The following is a 12,354-nucleotide window of genomic DNA, read 5'->3' on the forward strand; positions in this document are numbered from 1 at the left end:
ACTTTAGAATATTTGTCATTTAGACTGCTGTGTGATTCCTATTAGCTGTATGTGGTAGGGGCTTAAAACAATGAGCCCAACCTCACTGTTCATTGCTAAGCAAACAGTGTGATGTTTATGTTGTGAATTATGGCATTTGATTTGCTACAGTTGGCCATGACTGCATTATTTTCTGGCCATTGATTTTCCTGCCTTTAAACCAATTTGGTGGGCGCATGGTGCTTATTTTCTTGCCTTGTGAACAGATTGGTGATTGTGTGTGGTATCTGTCTTACATAAATAACTTAAAATAATAATTTAAATAACTTATAATATACTACTTGCATTCGATGTTTTTCTGCTCCGTGTTGATTTACAATGCCTCCTCATACCTCCACACAGAATTTGTGACTGTGGGCCTCCCGTGTCTAGACTTTTGAGATATTTCGGGATCTCAGACTTGCTGGAAGTCTCTCATCTCATTTACTTTAATGCTCAGACACGTAGTCAGAAGAAACACAACATACCCGACAAAATATGGCCTGTTTCTTCACATCTTCAAGAGCTGTTTGGAACCCGCATTCCAAAGCCGAGAGGCTGAGGACTTTCTTAACAATGCTGATTTGTTGAACAAAACCCAGAAGGGTTTCCTCATTCATGTAGCCTTGTATAACAGCATTGTGTAGGCTCAAACCATAGCTGACACCCATTTGTTGCACAGGCTATTTGACAGTCTCCGCCATGGGCATATGGTTGTGTCGTCCAGCCAAGAGTCAAGCTATCAGACCTGGCTTGCTAGAGAGATGCTTTGGGGCTGTAATTCTGTAACCATGTATTTATTATTTATTTGTGTTTCACAATTGTATCATGCCTTTCCTCTAAGTTGTTCAAGATACAGCAGAGGTGGGTTTAGGGCAGCGTGACTGGTACCCCGGCAAAGGGGCCTAGGGGGCACCTTCCTACTTTCTTCTCAAAGTCTAGTAAGTGATGGGCTTTGGGAAGCAGGTGTGAGGGCTCTAGCAGGATCCTAGAGTCCTCCTGTCTCCTTCCCAAAGCCTAGTTAGTGTTTGCCCAGCTTTGGGAAGGGGTCAGGAGGACCCTGCCAGAGCCTCACACCTCCTTCCCAAAGCCCTGCACCTCACTTACCCAGCTTTGTGAAGGCAGTTTTAGGATGGAGGGGTGTCAAATTTTGGCCTCGCACAGGGCTTCATATTACCAAGGTCCGCCCCTGGATACAGTATACATAGGGTTATCTCCTTTTATCCTGTAGGCAACCCTTTCAGGTAGGTTATTCTGCTGGGACAGAGAGTGACTTAACCAAAGGTAGTTTCACAGCTTACTAGGGATTTTGAACCCAGGTCTTCCACATACAGGTCCAAACACAATATCTGCTTTAACACAAGGGAGTACATGTGCCTGAAGAAATTTAGAGCTGAGCCAAAGGTTTTATTGATTCCTTTTCTGGCTCAAACATGGGGTTTTGGAGAGGAACAGGCAGAAGTTTCATGAAACCACACACACGCTTCACCTGCTTTCACAGCTGTTGCCACTTGTTTATGATTATATGTGGTATCATTCTAAAGCCAGTTCAGAGTGAGGAATATTTCCCTCTGCTCTCACGCTGGCACCTTCTGAGTAGGAAGCACACAGGAAACTGCCAGGCAGAAGCAGGGAGTTTAGAAGCTATTGTAGCAAATGGAGCAAGCATTTTGCATACCTTTGTGTCCCTTATAAATCACCAAACATCACCTCCCTCCAACTTTGCAGCTTGCAGCCAGGGTGGTCAAGTTGTGGGGCATTTTGGCTCCGCGCTAGTAATTAGGATTGGACAGTTGATGTGCTTAAGAGTTCTGCATTCTAGTTTTTTTACACAAATTGTTTCCAGCAGCGACCTATACTATTGATACAATATAGTCCGCCTGCCATCATCCATCATGTGTGTGCGTGCTTAGACGCAGGGTGGGGGGAAGAGAGAAAGGATCTCTTTAGCTCCTTCTTTTATTGTAACTTTCCTTTGAATCGGTCACGCCTGAAGAGGAGTCACGCCGACAACATATTTGAACAACTGGCTCTTTTGAAAGACTACAACATATTTGAGCAAATAGCTGTCGTTTATGCAAGGACTCTCCTTCTCACTCACGTAGGGTGTGCTTGTTCTGTGCTTGTTCACTGCACATACTCTCCTATGCTAGAATGAATCTACATGGACTAATAATGCCAGTTAATCCCAGTGCAGAAATGCACCTGCTGACGGCACAGCAGTGGGAGTGAATAGTAGCAGCGGGTGTGGTTCACAATTGTACTCAACAAGCTACATATCCTTCTTTAGTGAGCCCCACATCTTTGTCTAGGATACACAAGGCTAACTGCACCAAGTCAGTTGTATCTGGCCCAGTCTTGTCTACTCTGACTTCCAATAGCTTGCCAGAGTGCCTGGAAACTCCTAGCTTTCCCTGTCTATGATCACTTAACTGGAGATGCCACAAATTAAACATAGGGCACCTTATCTGCACAAAGAATGTGCTCTACCGCCACTGGAGTGGTATTCTTCACATCCAAGATTCAGTTAGTTATGTCTTTATTGTTTCTCTGTACCAATCCAATTGCCCATGCTCCTTGTGCCAACTCGTCCTTTGCTGTGTTTCTTTTCAGGGTCCTTCAGGAAGACCTGGGCTTCCGGTAAATATTTTTTCCCCCTTTTGTGTTTCTCCTCCTCTCTTCTTCTTTTCTTGCCAGCTGCCTAAAGTCTGTGAATACTGGGGAGGAGATAGCTGGCTACCCATTGCAAAAGAACATATTGTCAGACAATAGGTGTAGACAATATAGTACCCTTTAGATGGTTTTGGACTCACATCAGCTTTATCCTCAGCCAGTATGGCTACTGCTCAGTCCAGTAACATCTGAAGGGTGCCATGTTCACCTCTTCTGCTGTAAAGAGAACTGGATTTCAGTGGGACATGCAGACTGACCCAATGTCAGGACAAAGGTTTTAAGTATAGAATTTCCCAAGTCTTTCTTGTAATGGAGAGCACACATTTCCTTTAAGAAGTTCTTTTGATTTCAGATGAGCTCATAGCATTTAGGGTATTTCCTTCCCACATTGCAGTTTTCATTCTTGGAGTTGCTTCTGCAAGCCACTCCTGCAGAAACATACAAAGGATCTATATCTTGGTCTACTTACAAGTCATATAATAAAGCTCTCAGGAGTTTTCAGATTCTTGGCATACCCAGCATTGACTTGTGAGTAGGCAGAAATGTAAATCTGTCCTATATTATTTAATCGTGGAAAGGATTTGCAGGTTCAGTTGAACAAATACCATTGTGTGAGGAATGTGTTCTTAGTGATGCAGAAATAGAGAGCTGACCTGTTTGGCCCATGTGCAATGGAAGCTCCAGTTCATTAGATTTTTTGGTGTTGTGGGTTGATTTCCTTCAGGAATTTGTGGCCCAACATTCCTTGAGCAAAAAACCATGCATTTTATGGCTTGGGTTTAGCAGAAACCAAGCATCAGGAAAATATAATGACAGAGAAGACACATCCTTCCAGCCCACATTCAGACACTGGCATTTTGGGAAGCTGCCAGTCACATTTATAGCACAGTTAAGAATATAAAAGGTGCCTCATATTGGACACCTCATTGTCTATGTCAGGGGTACCCAACACAGTGCCCTTCATATGTTGCTGAACTGTAGTTTCCACCACCTCTGACCATTGGCCCTGTTGGCTGGGGCTGATAGGGATTGTAATCCAAGGACAGTTGGCTGGCTACCCCTGGTCAATGTAGTCTAGTGCTGTGATTGGAAGCATGTTGATTGTCACCCTGATTTTAGAAGCTTGGAGGAGCTTCCCCACTTCTGCTACCTAAGATCTCTTGATCTGGTTGATATAAGTTTCATTGCCACCATTGATTTCACTTCCTGGAAGTAGTAGTGGCTGATAAGGGGGTATGGAAAACAATACCACAAAGCAGCTGTCAAATGGGAGGGGAACATCTGGGGCTTACCAACCAACATCTGTGGGAGTAGCCTGGGCAAGAGATACTCATGAAGGCATGTGCTGGTAATTTTGGGCCAATTGTGTAATTAGTCTGTAATATCCACATGGGTATGGTGAACTAGCCAGTCACCAAAACAGCTGCACAGTGCTACATGTGAGGCACTATTGTTTTGGCTGCTTCCACCAGGTCGTGGATCACAGGCACCCCTCTCTCACAACCAGCATTGGCGGTCACTTGACCACTTTCTGCCTCTCTGTAACTAGCTGTCACTGCTGGAATGGAAGGTGTACCTAGCTTACCTTGGGTGGTTTTGCATTTGCCTAGCTGGGATAGGATCTATTATCAGAATCCATTCCATTATCCTTCTATGTTTGCTAGGTAGGAACATGGCTAGTTCATTAAATCTTTTCTTAATGGACACATCCCCCGTTCCTCTCAAACAGCAAAAGATGTAAATATTCTTTTCCCACCTTGTTGACAGCTTGCATTCTTCTTTCCCCTCTAAGCTTGTTTATATGAATAGTCTTATTATCAGAGATTAAAAACAAAACCAGCATGGTGCCGGTCACTTTTTATGGGATTTGTAAACATATACCTAATGCTAATCCACATGGAAATCAGGTATTAGTGATAGTCTGTGGACATGATCCGTCACAAAAAATATGCCAGAGGGACTTCATACTGGAGGACTGACATTTTCCCCTCTAATCTAATCTAATCTAATCTAATCTAATCTAATGATAAGTTACTGACTTCAGAAGCTAGTTCACTCAGGGGAAAGCGAAAGAGCCTATCTATATGAACAACTATAACCACAATAAATGTACCACTGTTTTTCACTGTAAGTATGGGAATATGATTTTGGAAGTCAGTTCTCTTTTTCATTAAAGGGACGTTTCTCAGGGCAGAAGTCAGTTTTAGCTCCAAGATGGGGTTGGTGCCAAAAACCATAGTCTCTTGTTGAGTTTTCTCCTCAAAAGTTTTAGAAACGCCATCCCATCAGATGTCAAGGAGAAAAAGAACTATACAACTTTTAGAGGACATCTGAAGGTAGCCCTGTATCAGGAAGTTTTTAATGTTTGACGTTTTATTATAATAATATAATAATAATAAATTTTATTTATATCCCGCCCTCCCCAGCCGAAGCCAGGCTCAGGGCGGCTAACAACAATAAAACAGTACAAAAGTACAGCACAAACAACACTCTAAAATCATTCATTATAAAATTAATTAAATTCAAGCCACCGGCCACCATTGGGCCAGAGCTGCGCGAAGATTGCCAAGGGAGGGAGTCAGGCTGTGCCCTGGCCAAAGGCCTGGCAGAACAGCTCTGTCTTGCAGGCCCTGCGGAAAGATGTCAAGTCCTGCAGGGCCCTAGTCTCTTGTGACAGAGTGTTCCACCAGGTCGGAGCCACAGCCAAAAAAGTCCTGGCTCTAGTTGAGGCCAGCCTAACTTCTCTGTGGCCTGGGACCTTCAAGATGTTTTTATTTGAAGACCGTAAGTTTCTCTGTGGGGCATACCAGGAGAGGCGGTCCCGTAGGTACGAGGGTCCTAGGCCGTATAGGGCTTTAAAGGTTAAGACCAGCACCTTAAACCTGATCCTGTACTCCACCGGGAGCCAGTGCAGCTGGTATAGCACCGGGTGAAAGTGATCTCGCAGCGAAGACCCCGTAAGGAGTCTCCCTGCAGCATTCTGCACCCGCTGGAGTTTCTGGGTCAGTCTCAAGGGCAACCCCATGTAGAGCGAGTTACAATAATCCAGTCTGGAGGTGACCGTCGCGTGGATCACAGTGGCTAGGTCAGGGTGTGAGAGGTAAGGAGCCAACTGCTTAGCTTGGCGGAGATGGAAAAATGCCGCCTTTGTTATAGCTGCAATCTGCGCCTCCATGGAAAGGGAGGTGTCGAAGATTACACCCAAACTCTTAACAGACGGTGCTGGCACTAATTGCGCCCCCACAAGAGTTGGGAGTTGCCCCCCCCCCCAATCCCATATCATCCCGTCCCAGCCACAGGACCTCTGTCTTCGAAGGATTTAGCTTCAACCGGCTCCCACGTAACCATCCAGCCACAGCTTCCAAACATCTGGTCAGTGTGTCTGGGGCCGAGTCAGGATGGCCATCCATCAACAGATAGAGTTGGGTGTCATCGGCATACTGATGGCAACCCAGCCCAAAACTCTGGACAAGCTGGGCGAGGGGGCGCATAAAGATGTTGTAAAACATCGGGGAGAGTATCGCACCCTGAGGTACTCCACACACCAAGGAGTGGTGTGATGACAATTCCCCCCAAGCGCCACCCTCTGTCCCTGACCAGAGAGAAACGAGCGCAGCCACTGAAGGACTGTGCCCTGGATCCCCACGTCGGCAAGGTGGTGGTCCAGAAGTTCGTGATCGACCATGTTGAAAGCTGCTGACAGATCTAGAAGAATCAGCAGCCCCGACCCGCCTCGATCCAGCTGTCTACGAAGATCATCTGTTAGGGCAACCAGAGCCGTCTCGGACCCATGACTAGCGCGGAAGCCGGACTGGAATGGATCCAGAGCCGATGTTTCATCCAGAAACCCACCAAGCTGTTCAGCAACCGCTCTCTCAATCACCTTACCCAGGAACGGAAGATTCGAAACCAGGCGGTAATTGGATAGATCTAAAGGATCTAATGATGTTTTCTTTAAGAGCGGGCGCACCACTGCCTCCTTCAGTTCCCCTGGGAATGTCCCCATGCCAAGGGACAAATTGATGATATCCCCCAGGAGGGCCCGCACCTCGTCTGGACATGCTCTAATCTGCCAAGACGGGCACGGGTCGAGAGGACAGGTGGTGGGCTTTCCAGCTCGGAGGAGTCTGTCCACATCGGCTGGGGATATCCGGTTGAAGTGGTCCAATACTGGACCCGAGGACAGTCGAGGAGCCTCCAGTTCCTTTATTGTTTCCAAATTGGCAGGGAGGTCATGGCGGAGCAACAAGACCTTCTCCGCAAAAAAGCTCGCAAATGCCTCACAGCTGTGTGTCAAATTGTTATTTAAATTTGGCTGTCCCTCAAGGGACGTTAAAGACCTGATTATACTAAATAATTGCACCGGGCGAGAGCTAGCGGATGCAATGGAGGCCGAGAAGTAAGACTTCTTAGCAGCCTTCACTGCCATCTCGTAGGTTTTCATAAAAGCCCTATAAGATGTTCTTGAGGCTCCATCACGGGCACCCCGCCATACTCGCTGAAGCCGTCTGAGGTCCCACTTCATTTTCCGGAGCTCCTCGGTAAACCAGGGAGCCCGGTTTCTGCAGGGTCGCAGAGGGCGCTTCGGTGCGATCTCATCGATGGCTGCCAGGAGCTGGATATTCCAGCCCTCAACAAGCTCAGTCAATGAGTCGCCAGGGGCAGCAAGGTCCCGCAAGGCTTGGCGGAATCTATCAGGATCCATCAGCCTCTGCGGGCGAGCCCAAATCGGCTCGCCACCTAAGCAGGGTGGGGGTGGAAAGTCAATCCTGGCTTTCAGAGCGTAGTGATCAGACCATGGCACCTTCATCGAAGGAGACATGATCACATCTATACCTACGCCAAAGATCAAATCCAGCGTGTGGCCTGCTTGATGTGTGGGCCTGAAACAAACTGGGAGAGCCCTAGTGTCGCCATGGAAGACACCAGGTCCAGAGCCTGTGAGGAGGGAGTGGCATCAGCATGGATGTTGAAGTCCCCCAATACCAATAGGTTAGGGAACTCCAAGGCCCAGCTGACCACCGCCTCCAATAGGCCTGACAGGGTGGCTGCTGGTGCGCTAGGTGGCCGGTACACCAGCCAGACAGCCAAGCTCTCCTTGGAGCCCCACACCAGGCCAACACATTCAATGCCGGGGATCGATGGCGATGGTAGAGCCCTGAAAGGACAATCTTCCCGGATTAATAATGCCACCCCTCCCCCCCGGCCCACAGTCCAGGACTGGTGGAGGACGGCGAAACCCGGGGGCGCCATCTCTCGTAAGGTAACTGTTGCCCCTTCGCGTACCCAGGTGTCCGTCACACAAGCCAGGTCGACCCCCTGCGAGATAAAGAAATCTCGCAGGGTGGCGGTTTTGTTGCCTATAGACCTGGCATTGCACAGCACCAGTGACGGAGGTGAGTAATCCTTGCTCACCCTACCCTCGTCCCTCGGGATGAGGCGCAGATTGGAAGGGGTACGAGCATATCCATATCTCGATCCCCTTCGCCTATAACATCTGCCCCCACCGCCATACCTCCCTCGCCCCTCCGCGGTAGCAATCCCAAGCCTCATAGTAGCCTCCATTGATGGCAATTAATGTTATTCTTTCGCAGCCTAAAACAATAAAACCTTAAAACAATAAAAACAAAAAACAAAAACAACCCAGAAAACAATAAAACAATACAAATAAAAACTGCAAAAATTACAAATTCATCAAAATCTAACAAATTCCCAAGCCCACCCAAACATCCATCCCACCCCCATATATAAAAAATCTAAAGGGAAAGGAACATTTTAAAACATGTTAAAAAGAACTCTGCACCCCTCCGGGTCCTCCTGGGCAGTAGCAGCATCAGTGGCAACAACCGTCCCTGTGAGGCCCCACCTGGGCCAGATAGTAAGTGGCAGGAGCAGTCCTTGTGAGGCTTCAGGCCCCGCCCTGGACAGATGGTAAGTGGCAAGAGCAGGGCCCTCAGGCACTCACAGGGGAGTCCTCCTGGGCAGCAGAGCAGTCCTTTTGAGGCTTCAGGCCCCACCCCAGGCCAGATGGTAAGTGGCAGGAAGGAGCAGGGCCCTCAGGCACTCACAGGGGAATCCTCCTGGGCAGCAGAGCAGTCCTTTTGAGGCTTAAGGCCCCGCCCCAGGCCAGATGGTAAGTGGCAAGAGCAGGGCCCTCAGACACTCACAGGGGAGTCCTCCTGGGCAGCAGAGCAGTCCTTTTGAGGCTTCAGGCCCCGCCCCAGGCCAGATGGTAAGTGGCAAGAGCAGGGCCCTCAGACACTCACAGGGGAGTCCTCCTGGGCAGCAGAGCAGTCCTTTTGAGGCTTCAGGCCCCGCCCCAGGCCAGATGGTAAGTGGCAGGAAGGAGCAGGGCCCTCAGGCACTCACAGGGGAATCCTCCTGGGCAGCAGAGCAGTCTTTTTGAGGCTTCAGGCCCCGCCCCAGGCCAGATGGTAAGTGGCAAGAGCAGGGCCCTCAGACACTCACAGGGGAGTGTTTTTCTATGTGCTGTAGGCACATTATGTTTTTCTATGTGCTGTAAGCTTCCCAGAGTGACTAAGGAAACCCAGCCAGATGGGTGGGGTATATATAATAAATTATTATTATTATTAATGTACAAAGACACCCATGATAGTCATCTACCCCGGCCTGCCAACAACACAGCCTACACCACAGTCAAGGGCTGGGGAAATGTATAACATGATGATGTCTTGATTCTGCTCAATATGCCTAAACATAACAGGGACGAGTGGGAGAACTTGAAGCCGGTGTATCATTTTTGTTGGCAGCTCAGTCTGAAAAGCATAACATTTAGTTCTGTTCTTGCTTGCTGTTTTGTCAGTGTGTATAAATATCTGAGCTCAAGATATATGACTGGGCATCCATCAATTGCAAAGCATGCCTTCGCACATTAAAAAACAAAAACCTTGTTATATACATGGACATGATAATGGAAAAACATCTGGGAAAACTGAGCTGTTTATCAAGGCACGTACAAATTAGTAGTGTGTGCATGTCTTGTACTCACGTATCTATACCTCAATTCAAAATGTCAAGTAAGAAGCTCTCCTACTTTTTATTTCTTGATTTCAATTTGAATTAACCCAAAAGGTTCAGCTTTGATAATTAGGGAGCTTTAGGATTAATTTTCTGAAATTTGGGAGTAAAATGTGTTCAGCTTCAGAAATTAGTTTGGAAAGTTCTTCTCTAGAAAGACCATACAAGGGTCAGACTTGAAGCTAGTTCAGATCTTAGATATGACACCTTTGGATAAAATATCCCTCAAGTGTGACTTTCAAATGCAAAGAAATAAAAATAAGGGACCTAAGCACACTTTGTGGAATCTTAGGGGATAATAACATCAAGATAGGCCCTTGTTTTTCATGCGGTTGTATAGTGTGTTGGCTGCTTTGGTGATGAAAACCTTAGAAACACATGGTAGGCAGGCAGCCAGGCAAACCATGCTGACTTATTAAGCTATGAAGGTTGTGCCAATGCACTGTGAGGGGTATAAACATTACTCATGAGTGAGTGTGTTTCTTGGCATTACATGATAGGCACCCTGCTCTCTTAAGCATCAGTAATTTATTCTGAACATCATAGGCAGGGATGTGTGTGTGGTGCAATTCAAGAGGAATCTGGAAGGCAGTACTGGGTTCAGAATTCAACTTCTTGATAAGATCAGCTTTATTTCATTGTCTAAAAGCATGTTGCTAGCCTTTAGGGTTCCAAAGATATATATGAATGTTTTTGCACAGAGAGGGCAGGGCATGATGCAATGCACATTGTTCAAAATAGAGAGTCCATTACCAGACATAAGACTCATAAATGCTAGACTCTCGTATACATCCTTACCTAGGAGTAATTTCAAATGAACTTAGTGAGACTTAATTCTAAGTAGACATGCATCCACTATGAGGTTGCAATCCTGCCCATTAGCTGGGAGTAAGCCCCAGTGATTTCTTAGTAGACATAGTTAGGACTGCAGGCAGGAAGATCTGAAAGTGTAACTTTTTTTCCAGCTTACAACATGCACATTTAAAGCAAGTAATTTCTATGCCTCTTAGTCAGTGGCAGGCCTTGGGGTGTCAAATTTCAGCAGACCCTGTGTGACACAAAATTTGAAAAAGTGTAGAACTGATTTTCTCAAATTAACTGATACAAGGGTTCTTTAGCTGTGATTCAAGGGCTTCTGGTGCATTTTTCAGGGGCATGTTGATGCCACACTGCTAATAAAAAAGGAAAATGCTAAAGAGCTATTGATTCCTGTTAGTAGTTCTACCTCAGGCTGAAGAGGCAAGCCACAGAGAAGCTGCTTGTTTCTTTGGCAGTGCAAGTTGTTTTTTTTTAATAAAAAAAGACCCTTCTGCTAATGTGTGATTCTCCATCACACAAATAGCAATGGAAGAAAAGAACAGCAGGTGATTAATAATCATAAGCCTTTCAAATACCTTCCCCACATGGTGACATAATGATGATTCACAACAAACAAGCAAGGCATCCAAAATAAAACACAATTTAAGAACCAGTGGGCTACCACTTATTATACTAATGGACTAGGAAATATACTGATAAACAGAATATGTCATTAGACTACGAGAGGGCTCATTTTCTTCTTTCCTTGGTTTCCCATAGGCATCTAGTTGGCCACTGTGATAACAGGATGCTGACTAGTTGGGGCTTTGGCCTGATCCAGCAGGCTCTTCTTATGTTTTGTTCTTATGTTCTCAACAACTTCAATGTGTTATGCAATATTGCAAATTCGTGAAACTATAAAATGTTTCTATATAATGACACCATGTATGTTTCTTTATCAATTTTCTGCACAGCTATACTTACGTACTTATAGACATATTTAAAATATATTTACACATACACCTATACGCACACAAGACCATGCAAGCAGATTTATACCGTTGCATTGAAGATGCTCCAACCACATAGTTTCCACTTCAGAGTCCATAAAATACGAAAACTTCTGTATTTTCAACATAACACACAAACATCTAAACCAATTACATAAATTTTAAATTAATCAATGCAGCTACTTGAAACGCCAAGTAAAAGCTCATTTGTGTCACTTTATAGCACCACATATGGCCAGTTTCCAACTGCCCTCTGATTTTGCATTAATTGTTAGGGAGACAAAGGCGCCATGGGGATCCGTGGACTACCGGTGAGTCTTAAACCTCTTGCAATTACCTGACACACCTGCTTCTAAACCCTTTGCTATCCATGGCCCCTTTGTGGGGGAGGCGTGATATATTCATTATCTCAGGGTAATAATGACTCTGGGTCCATTTCTAGTTTGGCTGTGCAAAAGGCAAAGCATGAAGCAGCTACTATTAAAAAAATAAATAACTGATTTGATTGCTGAGAGCTTAATAGCAAGAGGCAGAGGAAATCTCAATGACTAGATGCTTCTGTTGCATAAAACTGCAGGGATCTTTAATTAACTGAGGAAGAGAACTTACATGGAAACTCACTGAGCATAAATTAATGGTGGGATGTGAAAAAGAAACTGATCTGTTTGGAGGATTGCCTGTACTATAGGCCCTATAGCACCAGGTTTTCAGCTGAAACAGGAGTAATGGGTGTGTGTGGCAGGGAAGGATTGCTTCTAAAACAGATTACTTTCTTACAGCTTTCCCAGAGTTGGAAAAGGGTGTAAATAACTGCAAA

At 45.9% G+C, this 12,354-nt stretch overlaps 1 protein-coding gene across 46 annotated transcripts in view; it reads left to right on the forward strand.

Moving 5' to 3' along the window:
* Window positions 1–2,637: 2,637 nt before the first annotated feature.
* Window positions 2,638–12,354, forward strand: part of COL13A1 (collagen type XIII alpha 1 chain) — a gene marked incomplete at its 5' end in the record, with an annotated part of 93,137 nt that continues 83,420 nt past the window's right edge. For all 46 annotated transcript variants that reach the window (XM_079976336.1, XM_079976337.1, XM_079976342.1 and 43 more), the window contains 2 exons: window positions 2,638–2,658; window positions 11,813–11,848. In XM_079976336.1, coding sequence (XP_079832462.1) covers window positions 11,828–11,848 — 21 coding nt within the window. The remainder of the gene's footprint in view (window positions 2,659–11,812; window positions 11,849–12,354) is intronic.

The sequence above is a fragment of the Podarcis cretensis genome (genome assembly GCF_951804945.1).
Source record: "Podarcis cretensis genome assembly, chromosome: 5".
NCBI lineage: Eukaryota > Metazoa > Chordata > Lepidosauria > Squamata > Lacertidae > Podarcis > Podarcis cretensis.